The sequence below is a fragment of the Pholis gunnellus genome (assembly GCF_910591455.1).
Source record: "Pholis gunnellus genome assembly, chromosome: 19".
NCBI classification, from domain to species: Eukaryota; Metazoa; Chordata; class Actinopteri; order Perciformes; family Pholidae; genus Pholis; species Pholis gunnellus.
Window position 1 is genome coordinate 12295836 of NC_136546.1, and position 17397 is coordinate 12313232.

Here is a 17397-nt window from a genome sequence, read left to right on the forward strand (position 1 = left end):
TTAAATCTTTCTCTCTAGGCCTTCACAGAGAGGACACAGTTCCTTCAAGGCCTGGGGAGAGCCCTGTCTTGGATACAGCAACAGGAGAGGAAGGCTTTGATAGATGACCACATAGCGCTTCTCCCCGAGGACCTAGCCAAACAGGTTGCTGCTTGTCGAGGCGTCCAGTGTGGTTTACGAGCGTACCAGAGAGAGCTGGCATCTCTCTGGTTACAAGGGCGAGAGATAGAGAGAGATGCCACTGACAAAGAGAGAGCAGAAACTGTGGCGAGACTTGAGAAGCTGCAGGCAATGTTTGAAACCGCTCTCCAGAGGACAACCCAGCGTCTCATAGACTTGGAGAAAGCCTTGACCTCCCGGAAGTACTTCCAGGTTGACCTGGATAAGACTTGCCACTGGTTGAGACGAGCCGATGCCATCACCTTCCCTGAAATCAATTTCAGCAACATTGACGATAGCTCGGAGTTGCAAACACAACTGTCTAACTTTCAGAATGTCCTAGAACAAGCTTCAGAGTACGAGAACCTTCTACTTATCGTCCAAAGAATAGGCCAGGAGATCCTCCCTACACTGAACGAGATTGATCATTGCTACCTAGATGAGAGGCTCAATGCCTTGCCTCAGCAGTACAACGCCATCCTAGCTCTAGCCAAAGAGAAAAAAGACAGAGTCCAACAAGTAATCTTAGAGCGAAAAGACTTCAGCACTTTCTTTGAAATCACCCGCAATGCACTGGAGGAGCTTCAGGAGCAGTTTGACAATCTGGAGAAGCAGACTATCAGTCTAAGTGAGGAGGAAGTTGTCTTTTGTCTAATTAATCAATACAGAAATATCAAGGAAAGTTTATTCCATATTAGCCCCGCTGTGAGAGAACTTCATGGCAAAACTGAGGGGTTTCTCAGTTGGGGTCAACAATTCAGAGCTGCAGAGACACTGCAGCTGGTGAATCTGCATAACACACTGAAACGGATGAATGATCAGAAAATTAAACACCTAGATGATTGCTTGAAACCATTAGTTGAACAAAACAGAGTATCCACCAAGCTGGACTCGGAGTTTAAGTCTGTGAAAGAGAAGCTGGTGAGACTGACGTCAGACACAGAACAGGGTGTCATGGATAGAATCAGAAGTCTTTACTCACTGCTTGGAAGTCTGGATTGTGTAATCTCTCAGGCTGAAGAATGTATCGAACAAACTGAAGGCCTCGGTCTGAAGTTTGATCCCAATGCCTTTCAGGAAACGAAGCTGCAGCTTGAATCATTGCAGTCTTTACGGTGTGAAGTCAAATGTTTTATTGATGAACGTGAAACAGTCACAAAGAATGAAGATTTCACAAAAGAAACTGAGAAAATGTTGGAATGGCTTAAGACTATCAAGGAGAAATTGGAAGAGCCTTTGACTCTTTCAGAGGTCAGACTCGAGAGGGTAAATGAGGAAGTGTGCAAACTGAAGATATTAGAGGAGGAAGTGAAAAGTAGATGTAGGATAGGAGATGCCTTAGGTAGCAGAGAAAAGCAAAGGTATTTTAGTAGGAAAAAAACGGTTCCTGCCAACATAGAAGAGAAACTACAGGAGCTGGCAAAGCAGGGAGCTGAAGTACAACAAGGAATCAGCAGAAAACAGGTATGTGTCTATATTATTCAGAAATTACAGTCGTGAAGACATTTTCTAGTCCCTTATTCTTAAATTGATACCTTGAACTCATCATCTGTGGCTTGAACCTACTGAATATTATTTTCCGTCTCCTGGTCCCCCATTCTATTAATATTAATAGGCTTTGGGAAGATGAAATATTTAAAAGACAGTTCAAGAGATTCCATGAGGTTTGAATAAGTACATAAGTTATTATTAATATATAACTGGGGGGGGGATATAATGTGGTTAAATGCCATATCCCAAAGATTCCATTATGTTGAATAAGTAATAAGTAAAAGTTAGAATGACATATCAGAGCCGTTTCTAATCAGCAAAGTTTTACAAAGAACAAATCTAAATACCCCTCACTCCATTCTCCACTGAGGAGAGTTTTGACCTTTGACATTTTGAGAGGAAGCTTGAATTCCAAAATTAGATTCCCAACATGTGACAACCCCTTTTACTGTACATAATACTACAGTTAAAAACTACTAAAGTTTAGTCACTAAAACCTAAAGTAAAGCTTGGGAACAGGACATTTTTACACATGTGCAGATATAATGTACTTGCTTGGGACCATGCTTGTTGTACCATGCTTGTAGTAAAGATTTAGTCATGCATTTATAACTTCAGTTGTGTGAAGAAATTCACGGCGAAAGAAACAAAAACGTTAAAAGGTTAACGAAATCACCTTCTGCACATTCTAGCTGGCTGTGGATCAAGCGCTTTCCCTGGTCCGGAGACAACACTTATCTCTGCAGTCCATGCAGAAATGTCTGGACTCTGCTGCAGCTTTACTCCAGAGGGCCAGCTCGGGGGTGGATCTTGAGAGCCAGACAGATTGTGTGTGGGACGTTGACGATATTTCAGCCCCTGAAAATAACTTCACAACCGGTTTAGAGGAGCTGAGGACTTTGGATCCTCTGCTCGAGGATTTTATGAAAACAGAAGCCATGGTTGAATTTAGAGATAAAGTTGAGGCAATGCTGCTGAGAAATACAGAAGTCAAACAGCAACTGGATGTCTACAGAGAGATGCTGCAGAGGTGTGTATGACTGTTAATGGGGAGCCAATTAATATATGCATGCACAGCTGACATCGGCAGTCCATATGATGCATATTTTAATAACATATCTCTATCAATGGCAGTCTGTAATTTGTATAATTTCCTCAGTTGCACAGCTCTATGGACCTCCTTCCAACATGAGAAAGAGACACTAGTTGAACAGATGAATGACGCAGAGGGCAAGATGGCCATGTTCACTACAGCTAAAGCCGTCAGTATCCAGCAAGCTGAGGAAAAGTGTCAGAGATATAAGGTGGGACACTATCCTCCACTCATGAAACAGAGATACTCTAGCAAAGAGTTATCTGATGTTCATAGAAACTTGCATGTGTTGAGCCCTGCGTGGAGTGTTTAGCATTATTATTCCTCGTTCACTTGTGTGTCTGCAGAGTTGTTTCTTTTAGGGGAGAAGTTTTCCATTGCATAAATGTTTCATTAGACTGCACTTTTTAAATTACTTTTATGTATCTTTTGTCATCTTTTGTCTGTAGTCTCTTGTGGCTCACATCCATCTGCTCGAATTGCCGCTAAATGCTTTGAAGGAGAATTCAATAGAGTTGCAGCAGATCGTCTCTGAGTCCAGCAAAGCTGTCACCAGCCACTCCGTGTCGTCACTGTGGCAGCGGTGGACCAGGCTCCGCAGTGTGGCCCGAGCCCAGGAGAGGGCACTGGAGGACACTGCGAGGGAGTGGAGGACCTTCACTGACAAGGTAAGAGAAGATACCGTAAATGTGTTGGTGGTACTATGCATGGTTCCCTGTGTGCTTCACATGTTCATGTACATATTGCATGTATGGTGAGTGTGCTTCAATGATACACATGTACAGTGTAAAACTAACCATCAGTGTGCCTGCAGTCCACAGACGTTTTTACACACAAGACACTTACAGTTGACAAACATCTGGAAACATTTTCTTGCTCTCACAGATTTAGGTCAAACACAGCAACAGCTCAATACCAGTTGGTGTGCTGTGATGTAACTACAGGCCTCAGGCCAGTTGTTTTCTCCTGCCAAAACACTATGTCATGAAGCATTTTCCCGCCTTTCGGCCTATTTCAAATGTGTACACTGTCAGCTCCCAAGAATTCCCACAATCCACTGCTTCTAAAAGAGAAATTAGGTCAAACTGTAAGGAATGAATGGTGGCCACTTCCTTATTCAGTATATATCGCACATTTCCTGTTGTTCACCAATTTTCTATGGCTCCTTTGTTCAACTGGACATGATGTCATTCACTGCACTTGAATCTCTAGACTCTTGTTTCGGCCTTTGACTATCAGACTATCATTGTGAATACTGTAGATACAACTTTGAAAGATTATTTGTGAAATTTAGTCAGACAGCTGGTGTGACACTATATATATACACACACACACACACACACACACACACACACACACACACACACACACACACACATTCAACCTTGAAAACATCCATGTTTACGAGCTTGTAAAGAGTAAATAGTTAACCCTAAATCTGCTGCATCAACTGAACCTCAATCTTTGCACATAAACTTCCCTCAGATGGAGAAGGTGCGCTCCGTGTCACAAGACCTTCACAGTCGTGTCCCAGACAGCACAGTTGAGAAGGCAGCCACCAGGGCGGCGCTCCAGAGCCTCCTGGAGTACCATGACTCCTTCGGCCTGGAGGTGGAGAGGGAGCAGTCCATCCTGGCCCTGCTGGGGCAACACACTCGCAGCCTCAGAGGAGAGGAGGAGGAGGCCATGGAGAGAAAGGCAGAGAATGGACTTGAAGAGACGTCTTGCCTACAACAGATCAGAAGCATGCAGGAGCAATATGACAGGTGAGTGACCCAGTGCTGTGGCTGCTCCAGCAAACTAGAAACAGGATTAACCTCATGACTTTGTATAAACTAAAAATGTACACTGTATTAACAGCTTCTAAAATGTTAAATTTGTTCCTTGATTCATTACCACTGTGTGTTGTCTAGCCTTGTGGTGCGGGTACGAGCCAGCAGGGCTCAGGTACACCAGGAGTTGAGGGAGAGAGAGGAGGTGGAGAAGGAGCTGGGCTTGGTCAAAGGCTGGATCCAAGATACTCGTGGTTTACTGCTGAGTCCCACTGCAGACCTGGATTCACTGCTGCAAGAGCTAGAGGTAGGCCTCTATATGCGCACACACACACACACATATAACACATCAGGACAAACTGACACATCCTCGACAACTAGGTGAAGAACTTCTCTGGCTTGTTTGGACATAAATATAGTATCACATCATAACAGAAAATATGTTGTTTGTGTTGTAGACGGCACACGGTGAGGTCATCAGCAGGCGTCAGAGTGTGGAGCGCATGACGGAGCTGCAGCAGTCCAAGTACCAGGACCTCCAGGCTGGTCTGCCTTCTGAGCTCAGCATGCAGCTGGCTGAGGTGGCTCTGGCTCTGGGATCCGCTGAAGACCAGGTGACCTCTCTTAGCTAGAGTTTAACCTTTCATTTAATGTAGTGGTTTCATTAACTAATTTGGGCTGTCAAATGTGAGTTTAGTAATTTAATTGCGTCAAAAACACTGAACAAAAAAGTGAAGCAGTGACCCTTTAACAGTATGTACCATTGTTTACTTCTCTTATTGTGTCCAGAGAGTGAATGCTGAAAAAGCCATAAACATATAGCATTGTTGAAATGTGTAAAATGTGTGTATTTCTGCCATCTGCTTCAGGTCCAGGCGAGAGAAAGGGAGGTGCAGCAGACCAGAGATGTGAAAGAGGACTTCAGCTTCAGACTGCAGGACATTGAGGCAAAGATGAAGACCATCGCTCGGAAATTGGAAGACAAGGGTGCCGACCTGGAGGAGGCAAAAGAAGAGACCAAAGTAATCAACTAGACAGATTGACTAATTAACAAGCAATTAACCTTTGTTAAATTGGCTATTCATTTTGCAGATGTTGAGGTTAATGACTGTGGGAGAGTTGGAATGGCATGAACTGAAATCTGCCTTCAACAATGACCCACTTCTTAGAGGAGTACCCCAGATGGGAGACACAGCCCCTTCCCCCTGTTCTCCTTGTTGTCAACCCAACTTTTTTCCTTCGCTCTCTCCTCTGCCCATCTGTTGACCCACCAGGCCTGGAGTGTGTGCAGTTAATACTTTGTCATTTTTTGAACTAGTCCGTCTACCAGCGGCTCTGAAGCTCTATAATTACGCACTGCTCTCTCGTAAAACCACAAGATTAATCAAACAAGATATGTATTAGTTTAGTGAGCTTTAGAGGTGCTGGTGGGCCGATTTTGTTACCTTCAGACAGAGCCAGGCTAGCAGTTGTGACTGTAGATTCGTTTTAATCGTACAAACATAAGAGTGGTATCGATCTTCTTTTCTAACACTTGGCAAGACTGGGATTGAGCAAATCTTTTTTTCTTTAAAAACACCTGCCACCTGGGACGTAAGGTTTACTGATCACGTTTTAGTACAACACACACTTACACTCCTGTTGTCCTCCTTTCTCCTCTCTTTTTGCCTCACCTTCTTACTCTCCGGTCCTCTCTTGCAGGCTCTTTGTGAAGAATGTGAATGCTGCGGTCGCTCTGTGGCAGAGTTGGGAGTAGCGGTGCAGGAGTTTGGTGAGCAGAACCCTCTGCTGTGTAAGCAGCTGGGCGACGCTGTGGCCAAACTGACAGAGGTGCAACGGCACACCACGCAGCAGGTCCAGGACAGAGCCAACAGACTGAAGAAGGTGAGATTTCCATTCAGTTCAACATGTCATGTAGACTTCCCTAAGTTCCCAATATTGCTTGTGTTAACAAACCAAAAATACATATATCTTTTATATAGTTGTCAGAATTGTATGGCCAAAAACAGGAGAATGAATTGTATTTTATTCATTTTTGTATGCTTTAATTCTTCTGTCTTGGTCTTTCTTCTGTGAGCAGGCAGAGAGACAGGTGGAGGAATATCGGGGTATGAAGGCATTCATTTTGGGCTGGACAGAAAAAGCAGAAGCTCTGGTCACTGGTCGTATCATCTGGGGGTCTGCGTCGCAGCTGCAGGAGCAAATTCGAGCACACCAGGTGAGTCTTAATGAGTCTCGCACTGTAGGGATGGCTTTAAGATGTCTGAAAACGGCTACAAAAGAATTGGGCTCAGAAACATTTTATATTTATTTGTCAACAAAAATAAATGTTAATATTCCCTGCATTAACCTAGTAAATCTGAAGATGCCCCACAAATGAACAGCTAATTAGTTTTACTTACTTGTTTGACTTTCAGGGAAATGTCATGTACTGTTCAGTGTGTTGGCCGGCTTTAATTAGTATAATTGCACAACAGAAAAGACTCTTTGTAATTTATGTTCCTATGGTGACAGGCGTTGCTGCGGGAGTGTCGGGGTCTCCATGGGGACTTGGAGGCCATGGGGGAGAGGGAGGGGCAGCTGGGGGAGGTGTTGCAGACGGAGGGGTGGATCCAGCAGGTGAAACACCTCAGCAGACACACGGAGGAGCTGCAGCAAACCGCCAAGACTCGCCTCCAGAGTCTGCAGGATGCAGCAAAGGTAAACGGCATTCACATTCTGGCGAGCATTACAGGAACCAGACATCAGTGCTACTTCACCTCTGAATGGTTTTTGGGCTCTCTGATCAAATTATCTTCGTTAAGAGTCGTAGTTAATTAGATTTCTTTCATCGAAACATTTTGGTGCACAACAAGACCTGCGCATCACTTTGGAGCTACGACAGTGCCCTCCCATGGTCATTAATTGAATACTACAGCATCATGATGGAATGCACTGTACTGTATATTAGCTTGTGGCGCAGCAGTAATCTGTTACGGTAATCTGATTGCCAAACACCTGGTTCCCAGATGACAGTCTATTGCTGATAATAATGTTGTGTGTTTGGAAATGTGTTTTCAATTCCTCCTGTGAGTTTCTGGGTCTAGGGTGTAGACATAGCACAACCTTTGTTACAACTGGTTATGGAATATAACATGAAATACATCTTGTTCAATTAGAAATTGCAAATGAAGAGATTTGTTTTAAAGCGATACCGACCATTTTATTTATAGCTCAAATTGAATTGAAGAATTACTTTTTGCAGACTGGTGTTTGAGTATCTATTACTGCAAGCAGGTCCACATCAGAAATAAGAGTTTTTTTAAAATGCATTTTTACTTCCTGCTACTCAAATTATTAGCTGCTCCTTCTCCCATATGTGCTTTCCTTTTTATTTTTTGGATGTCTGTTGTCTCTCCTCAGGACATGTTGCTTTTGGAGTCAGAGGTGAAGATCCTCCATGCTGCTGTAGACCAGGTCCAGATCACACTTGCCTCACCAGACCTCAACAGGCTCAGCCTCAGAGAGCAGCTCACACAGAGACAGGTGAACACACACATTTAAAAGACTTTAGAGAGGCTTAGAGAATACTGCAAATGCACACAGTGCATGCAGACACCTGCAATATGACATCCACAAACAATTACAATTAATTACGACATCTTAAACTCATTTATTCTCAACACAGCATTGCTTTATCACACACCCAGCAATTCCTCCTTACTCTCTAACAACCCTTCATTCCCTCATAAGCGTCTGCTGGTGGAGATGGAGGGCTTCAAGCAGCAGGTGGCGGCAGTACAGCAGTGTCAGAGCGCCCTCCGGCTGCCAGAGGAGGTAGTGGCCAGCCTGCCTATCTGCCGCACAGCTCAGATTCTGCAGCAAGAAGCCAGCCAACTGCAGCACACCACCATCCAGCAGTGCAACATCCTGCAGGTAGAGGGCAGTCCTCATATTACAAATGCTTTACAAGTGTTCGTTTGTATAACATTTTGTTTCTTAGTTTTTCCCCCCTAAAACTACCAAATTATCTGTCAAGATACAAACTGTAGAACTGAAAATGGTCATACAGTTGGTCATTTGTCACCCTGTTTGAGGAGTTGTATCGGTCTACATCTACATTGACTTGTCACTTGTTGCTTAAAATCCTGCTGCAGTGTCCCAACAGGCCATCTCAGGAATGTCTGTGTTTTTGTTGAGCCCCCACCAGACCACTATAAACCTCCTATCCTTTGGTTCTGGGCTGAATTAGCTTTTAAGCTCATTGTAGTGAAGATTTGCATTTGGACCAACAGGCAAGTGACCTTCTGTGACAATCTGGAGCGCAAACACCTAAAGCAAACTAAAGATTTGGAACAATGAGTCTGTCTGTCTGATCTGGTTGGGGATCATATCTGAGATAAACTGCTTGTATACATATTTACACAATAACTGCAATATTATAAATGTTATCTCGGAGGTTTAGCTTCCACAGACTTTAGAATCCCACAATGAACAGAAGAGGTGTTTAAAACACTTCTTAGCTCCAATACCAGCAGATCTCAGATGACTTCTTTTAGGATTTCATATATTTGAAATGAATGTGTTTGTCCCTTTCTGTTAAATGCCACACTGGAATATGCATGTTAATACACTTACTGATACTGTGCATATAATGTATGAATCAATATCATGCAAGCATTGTGACATCAAGGGGGGAGGAGATGATATCTGTAGGTGACACTCACCTTAAACCTCCATGCAGGGGGAGGCAAGAGAAATGATCCTTTCCCTTCAATGATCAATAATATGTGTCACATTTCATAATTGTTTGATTGCCGCTTCAACCTTTCTTTGTTACGGTTTCTCTTTCCCAGGAGGCTGTGGTGCAGTATGAGCAGTATGAACAGGAAGTGAAGAACCTCCAGAGATTAATAGAGGAGGCTCACCGCATCATCCAGGACCGGCCCGTCTCCACCAATAACATACAGGAACTTCAGGCTCAAATACACCACCATGAGGTCAGAGAAAACACACACTTCGTCTCTCATATATTTATTCAAATATAAGTCAAACACCCATATGTGATTTTTTTTAACATATTCCAAAACTATGGACAATAATTTGCTCCAATAACACCCTTCATTCTTCTGAAAAAAGGCTTTTTCCATAAGATTTTGGAACCTGGCTGCAGGGATTTTCCCACATCCCACAGGACTTTCCCTAAACTGTTGCCACAAAGTTCAAAGCACACTATTGTTTATAATATCATTGTATGCTGTAGCATGAGAATTTCCTTCAATGGAAGCTAACACTTTTGGCCATATAGTGAACTCAAAGGTTAGTCTTTATTCACATAATGCACAGAACGACCTGTGAAATAACAGCAAAGCAACAAGGAAGCAAAGAGCTTTTGGAGACTGTACTGTAGATGAGCGTCACATCAAATCTTCAAAAAAGTTGAACAAACCAGAATAACAGAACAGAGGCCACTTGACGTCAACATCAAAGGGCAGAGGTTTGAGTCATTGTATATTTCCTGTACTTTGTAACAGTGTAAGACATCTTAAAAACAGAAGTCGAGGCAGCAGGAAACATACTGTAAATCTAAAAGTAATTGTGGGCAGCCGTTATGACAGAACCAGACCGAGCAATATTCATTCAGTTATTGAGCCTGTGTTGTAACTGAAGGCGTCAAAATCATTAGTTCAACGTCTCTTTTCTGCTATGTGTATATATATTTGCTATCCTTGCTCTATATGGATTTTCTTCCCCCCTAATGTCTTGATTCGAAATACAAACAATGTGGAATTATTTGATGCTTCTATAAAACCACAAACTCTCGAATAAATACTGCTCAATGAATCACATTGTGTTATCAGAGCAGCGCCACCACATACAGCAGGTCTGGAAAAACATTGTGCTGTGTCTCTACAAGCCCAACTCACAAACATTCCTCCAGTATCTGATGGTACATGTAAATATAATCTACATAGATTACTATTTGATGCCGTGTAGACGTTTTTTTTTTATCTGCTTTAGTAAGGCCGGTACTTTCTGTGGCAGTTTTACTTTGCTGAGTAAGTGCATTTGATTTCCAATGTGGAGAGAGAGCTCGAGACGGAAGGGGGGTGGCAGACAGAGAGAGGCAAAGACCTGCAGAGGCAACACATTTCTTATTACATTTTAACTTTCCTTGCTCGGTTCTGGCAGATTGTATCTACTTCTACTACTTGAAGGGGAGTGTATGAACCCAGCTGTTTTGTAGATGTGTTTGCTTGTTACTGCAATCTCTCCCGTGCTGCAGAGTGACTTGGCGTGGCAGTTTGTTTATGTCTGAGTTTGATCTCTAAGCTGAGCAGAAAGCTGCAACTCCACTGGCCCAGTAAGTCACATGACCTGATTATCAGTGCATTGACCATCTGCGGGACAGGGGGAGTGGAAGGCGGAGGAGGGGGAGGAGGGAAGGAGGAGTTGGACCCGGCCTGCCGGCTCATACCATAGCTGTAATTTGACACCATGTCTGTCGTCCTCCTCCCTTAACACTCCCCCTCTCTCCTTACGACTCTCTTTTGTTGAAAGGAATCTGTCTCGAGGATTGGTGGAGGAGGGAAGCGGCAGGCAGAGGAAGGGGGGGTTGCAGTCAGTGAGATCACTTCCTGTTTTTCCTTGCCAATTGTGTATGTGTACGAGAGGGAGTGTCTGAGGGATTTTGAACTATTTCTGCGAGGGTCTCTCTCTCTCAACCAAACATCCTGTCTGTTGGCTTCGCTACTGCTCTGAGTCACCCGCCTCTGTGCTGCTCTGATTGGCTAAGAGATACAGAAGAGAGAGAGAGAGAGAGAGAGAGAGAGGCAGTGCTATTCTCTTTTCTAGTCCTACACTCTGTGAAGCCAAAAGCAAGAGACCGTGGAGAGAAGAGAATGCGTCAACTCCACTTACTCCTCTCAAACCGGCACCACATTCAACGCTGAACCAACTCATCCACCCCCCCTTTTTTTCCCAGGATCCCATTTAACCAGGAACTATTGATCTTCCATTGTGGACTGAACCACACTCTCCTGACCCTGGGGGTGTTGGTGTTTTTCTGTTTGGGGTGGGATGTTTTGACAGGAGCTGGCCCAGAAGATCCGCGGCTACCAGGAGCAAATCGCCTCGCTGCACTCCAAGTGTAAGATGCTGACAGTGAAAGCCAAACACGCCACCATGCTGCTGACGGTCAACGAGGTGGACGGCCTTTCGGACGGCATGGACGAGCTGAGTGATGAGGAGCTGCCCAGTTCTGTGGCAACCACTGGTGCCGCCGCCAACAAGCAGCTTCCAGCACACCCCTCTGTCGTCATGGTGAGTGGCGAAGCCTTTTTTGGACACACACACACCATCAGCCAGAAACTAACACATGACATACTGCATGGCTGTACTCCTGTCAGGCCAATGTTTGTATGTGTGTGTGTGTGTGTGTGTGTGTGTGTGTAGCTTCTATTCCTTCTGCCTTTCTGTCCAGACCACTGCTTCTCAAAATTACAAATCAGGGAACCCCAGGGAGCCTTTTGGAGTTTCTAGAGGGTGTTAACGGTTAATTTCACAATAATTATAATTGGCTTAAAGTTATCCCAAATTATAGGATGTCTGTGGATGACAGTTATGATTACGGTTTACTGTTTCCCAGTTACTGTGTACAACGTTATGTCTGTGCAATTACATTCCAAGTTAACTAAACGTGGACCCCCTGGGACGACATTTAAGCTTAAATTGGGCTGTAGGGCCTCATGTGCATCTATTCAGTGGTCCATGACATACAAATATCAAATAATTCAGATTCATGATAGGCTTTTTCTCTCTATTAATGTGTTCCTCTCCTTTTATTTATTTCTGCGTTTTGAATTGCAAGAGTTATTCCCTCATCCTCCATACACCTCAAGTGTGACTGTCTGTCTCCTCTTGTGTATTGCTGCACTGATATTGTGCTGTGTCACTTCACTTCACTTTTTTACTACCCTGATTCTGTCCGCCTTATGTGCTTTTTCTTTTTCTGTTCGCTTCAATACCTTCTCTTCCTCCGTGTCTTTCGTTCGTATTCTGATTTCGTCGCCTGCTTGCTCTGTTACTGCTGTTTGTGGTGTGTTCTGTCTCAGCAGGCCAGGAAACAGGATGTGTGTGTGTGTGTTTGTGTGTGAGCAGAGCCTGATAAGTGTGTGTGTGTGTGTGTGTGTGTGTGTGTGTGTGTGTGTGTGTGTGTGTGTGTGTGTGTGTGTGGCATAAATGGATTGCTTAGGACTGCGGATATCCTTGATTTGTTATTGTTTTAACATTATTAGTACTGTGTCATTGTTACCACAGTGTTGGTACTGTACTACTCAGCTTCTTAGTAATCTCTTTCCCACACGTGCTGGTGTGCTGATGCTCGTCATTGCATTGCATTGCATCATAAAGCCCGGGGACAAAAAGTCTACCAAATATAACGAGCTCCTGAGTCAGTCGGCCAAGTTCTGCATTAACTGCCAAATTGCAGCCCAGTAGGGCTTGGCTCACATTTCTGCTCTGCCTCTCTACTGAAGCATGCAGGCCCACAGACAACTGAGCTACTTCTAGGACAGCTGCTGCTGCTGCTGTATTCTCTGCTAGCTATGCAATGCTTGAGCTGTACTTTGTTAAAGTTTGGGCCTTAAGTTTGGATCTCTCAGGACTTCTTCTTACTGTTAATATAGTGTAAGTGAAGTTTGATTTTAATTGTGCTCTTGCATCAAATGGTAAAAGTGGTACTTTTCTAGTTCTTAAAGAAAAATATTCCTGGTAAAATATAGCTGAAATCTACGTTATGGATGTCTGGGTGTCGGTTACAAGCGAGAGATGTCTGTGATGGAAAGGAAATTACTGTGGTTCTGAAACAGCATCTATACAGTATATATGTGTGTGGTGTGACCAGAGTCTGTGCGTGTTTGTCTGTACTACTTTATCAATGTGTAATGAGTTTCAACTTCCTGGTAATGGCCATTCCTTTCCCCTGATGTATCCTGTAAACAAATCTGAGTGGCTCATTCATTGCCTGAGAACTCCAGCGTTGCGATGCTACAGAACAGTAGATCATGTCTCTAAAATGCTGTGCTACAGCAAAAGTATTGCAGTGTTTGATGTCAATAGCAGTAATGTGATCTGGTCTCCTCTCAGTATTATTTGATTTCTCACTGTCTAATTAATCATCAATGTACTCACTGCAATCTGGCTAACCTGCACTCCCCCATTAATTTGTATGCTCTCTCTTCGTTTTTTTCTCTCTCTCTGTCTCCTCACCCCTCATATCTGGGCGTTTTCTGTTTTGATCCGCCTCCCGTTTCCTATACCTGCTTCTTTTGATGTGCGCATTTGATGTGCGGTGTGTATGGGTGGTCAGATGACAGCCGGCCGCTGCCACACACTTCTCTCCCCTGTGACGGAGGAGTCGGGGGAGGAGGGCACCAACAGCGAGGTCTCCTCTCCCCCTGCCTGCCGCTCCCCCTCCCCAGGGGCTAACGCTGACGCTCCTCTTAGCCAGGTACTGCAAACCCCACCCTGGTTTCATCCACAGCCCTCCAGCATTACCTGACCAGCGTCCATACTACCGCAGTCTATTTTACATTTTACACCAAAAAAGTTCCCAGTCATAAGAAACCTTAACCTTTGCAGCAACAAAATCTCCATCTTAATGAGTCTTCAACCAAATATTTAGTCTTAACATCTTCTGCTTGAAATGAGAAAACAATGTGCCACAAGGATGAGATTATTCTATTGTTTTCCTATGCAGATGAACATGTCGCAAAGATGTTTTTGTACCTAATGAGTCATGACATTGCTGGATGCAAGGGTTTTCATTACGTATTTAATTTCAAGATACTGAATATTAATGCAGCAAGTGAGCCTGCGTTGGAATTATGATAATTATCAGACTTTTTAGTTTTTGTTTCAATTAATATAAGATTTTAAGACTGAATATTGACTTGTTAAGATGGACATGCTAACTCACCCCATCACCAACACCACCACCAAACAATGCCCCCCCCCCCCCCCCCCCCCCCCCCATCATCACCACCATCAACACAGTGGATGTTTGAAACAGCTGGAGAGCTGCTGTGATGTCCCTGCTTTCCCTTTTTTATTTTTAGTTTGCAGATTTATTTTTGCTAAAGAAAATATGTTTTGCCAAATGCTTTTTTCGCTGAGATTAAATGAGTGAATGAAAAAGTTGTCATTTTCTCAATATAGCTAAATTAGCATAAAGTAGCTTTTTTGTGTAATCTATGACTTCTAATGATGCATCAGTGAAACAGAAGCTCTTTGTTGTTCTGAGAGAAACAGCAATTTACATCATTGTGTGATGTAATCTGGCAATTCAACTTCCTTGTTGACAGTATGTTTGAGGGCATAAGGCCATGTGAGAACCAACACACGCTCTTCAACCATCTGTTCTACATCGCTCTCACACACTAGTGAGGCCCACACTCACCGTGTTGTTGTGCCACAGGGTCGAGGTGCCTTAAACCGAGCGCCCCTCCAGGAGCTGTACGACCCGTCTATGGAGACCAGTGCTGCTAACCTGGATGACCTGCAGAGATCCTGGGAAACACTCAAGAACGTGGTACAGCATCAGCTACAATGAACTCAATGAATTAAGAAATGTAAACCATGAAAGTATGACGTGGGCAGTAAACAAAAACTGCTTTAGAGATTTTGATTCAAGAAATCCTTGTTGCTTACTGTGAACTCAGCCCAGTTCACAGTTAAAGTTTTTTTATTTGGGACATTTTTGGACAGTTATCACAAGATGAGTGTATCTTTAGCAAGAGTACACTAGTGCCAAAATTTGAACTGAAACTCAAAATGATATTAAATTGAAATCATAATATTCCTCCTCTACCACACGTCATAAGATAAATGATGGTACAGTGGACTTCTTGTTCTCCAGTTACCATCTTGATTTTGCCGTCACTCATTTCTTTCCACCACTTTATTACTCTGACCACAGATCAGCGAGAAGCAGAAGAGTCTGTACGAGGCTCTGGAGCGGCAGCAACACTATCAGGAGTCCCTCCAGTCCATTTCCACTAAGATGGAGTCCATCGAGGGATCGCTCAATGAGGGCCTGGAGCCCAACAAGAGCCCCGAGAGCCAGATGGCTGCACACCAGGTAAGAGAGAGGGGGGACGGAGAGGTCTGGAGATATGTTGTGTTTGTGTGTGTCATAGAGAAAGAGAGAGGAGTGGAGTATTGACAACATTGAAGGTAATGGTACAGAAGACATCTCTTTTGCCTTTATTTGACAGAGGACAGTGTAGAGGAGAGTAGAACGTAGTTCCTACGGTCAGAATTGGACCTGAGACGTTGCTGTTATAGGGCATGGGCTGTCCCCACTTGGCTACAGCGCACTTTTTTTTGTATCTTTATGTCCAGGCTGTGATGGATGAGATCCTGATGTTGCAAGATGAGATTGGTGAGTTGCAGACGTGTTTCGCTGAGGAGCTGGCAGACAGCGACAGCGATGGGGAGGCTGGTGACCAACTGGCTCTCCAGTCTACTCTCACTGTGCTGGGAGAGAGGATGGCCACCATTAGAATGAAGGCTTCTGGGAAACGGCAGCTGCTGGAGGTGAGGTCGCTTAAAGATGATATTTATTTACATCTCCCAAATTTGCATACTTTCGTTCTTATTTACGGAGTTTACTGAATTGTTTCACCTGTGGAATCTAAAAATGTCTGTCTCCATAACAGGAAAGACTAAGTGAACAGCTGGAAGAGCAGCGACAGGAACAGGCGCTGCAGCGTTACCACAGCGAGGCCGAGGAGCTCGACCATTGGTTGCTCAGCACTCGAGCCACATTAAGCTCTGCCCTTCAGCCCCAAAATGAGGACTTGGACATGGAGGAGCAGCTCATCGACTGTCAGGTGAGAATGACATTTCTGCTTTCATCAAAGGTTGAAACCGAGCACTGAAAGATATTGAGCTTGGTTTGTTTAGATTCCCACGGACAACAATGCTGCCCGCGGTAGATGGCGTGATGGGTCCTGATATGTGCAGATTTTGTTTTTTAAAGTTGTCCTCAACTGACACAGTCACGAAAAAACCTACCACTGCCTGAGGCACGGTATGAAAGTCTGTATGCCACTGTTTTATCAAGAGGGCGTTATCAAAGGCCAAAGTGAAGTATCTGGCTGCTTCACGGTGCCAGAAACAATGACTATCCATGGATTCCTTCCCTTGGTATTACATTACTGTTACTATTCTAGTCACGCATAAACTGTTCACTTCATGCTCAAAAACAAGAATAACTTTACAGAACCTGCACTGAATACGGGGGAAGTTTCCAGACAGTTCCGTCGCTGACAATATTTTGTGTATGTGTATGTCCTTGACAGTTTTTTGTGGAAGCATATAACTTTAACTTTTTAAAAGCAAAACTAATTCAATCAGATGTTTAAACATTCATCCTCTGATGTTCTGTAATTGGCCTCTCGGTAGTAATAATGTTAGTTCTGTTACTCAGGCAAAGGAAATCAGTGTTGTGTGTGTGTGTGTTGTAGCAGCTGGGAGACAGTAAGCTGATTATAGCTCACATATGGCCCCTGTGGAGCTCAGGTCCGGTCCATGCAGATACTCATCTCCAGGGGGTAAAAACTATCTGCAAGCGTAGATTATTAGAGCGTTGATACAATGAAAAGAGAAAGATGTGAGGTTATAGAGATGAAGTGAGGGGAAGAAATTGGAAGTGGACCAACTCAGGCAGGAAGGAAGCAGAAAGAAAATCAATGAATAAAAGAATATACTGTATATTGAAGGCTTTGGTTACAAATATATTGTGTTTAAATGTTTTATCAGATGAATCGGGGTTCTGCATTAGGATAGTATTAGTTTGTAGGTATTTTTTGAACCTCAGTTTTGTGTGGCGGATTTAAC

General features: G+C 43.8%; 1 protein-coding gene across 1 annotated transcript in view; it reads left to right on the plus strand.

Annotated features, from left to right (window-relative positions):
• Positions 1 to 17397, plus strand: part of syne1a (spectrin repeat containing, nuclear envelope 1a) — a gene marked incomplete at its 5' end in the record, with an annotated part of 110052 nt that overhangs the window by 63864 nt on the left and 28791 nt on the right. The window contains 20 exons of the mRNA XM_079180047.1: positions 19 to 1623; positions 2343 to 2680; positions 2810 to 2954; positions 3193 to 3411; positions 4229 to 4509; positions 4657 to 4822; positions 4974 to 5129; positions 5385 to 5537; positions 6217 to 6399; positions 6596 to 6733; positions 7030 to 7215; positions 7918 to 8040; positions 8248 to 8430; positions 9351 to 9494; positions 11587 to 11817; positions 13865 to 14005; positions 14972 to 15085; positions 15473 to 15634; positions 15898 to 16092; positions 16215 to 16388. Coding sequence (XP_079036173.1) covers positions 19 to 1623; positions 2343 to 2680; positions 2810 to 2954; positions 3193 to 3411; positions 4229 to 4509; positions 4657 to 4822; positions 4974 to 5129; positions 5385 to 5537; positions 6217 to 6399; positions 6596 to 6733; positions 7030 to 7215; positions 7918 to 8040; positions 8248 to 8430; positions 9351 to 9494; positions 11587 to 11817; positions 13865 to 14005; positions 14972 to 15085; positions 15473 to 15634; positions 15898 to 16092; positions 16215 to 16388 — 5037 coding nt within the window. The remainder of the gene's footprint in view (positions 1 to 18; positions 1624 to 2342; positions 2681 to 2809; positions 2955 to 3192; positions 3412 to 4228; positions 4510 to 4656; positions 4823 to 4973; positions 5130 to 5384; positions 5538 to 6216; positions 6400 to 6595; positions 6734 to 7029; positions 7216 to 7917; positions 8041 to 8247; positions 8431 to 9350; positions 9495 to 11586; positions 11818 to 13864; positions 14006 to 14971; positions 15086 to 15472; positions 15635 to 15897; positions 16093 to 16214; positions 16389 to 17397) is intronic.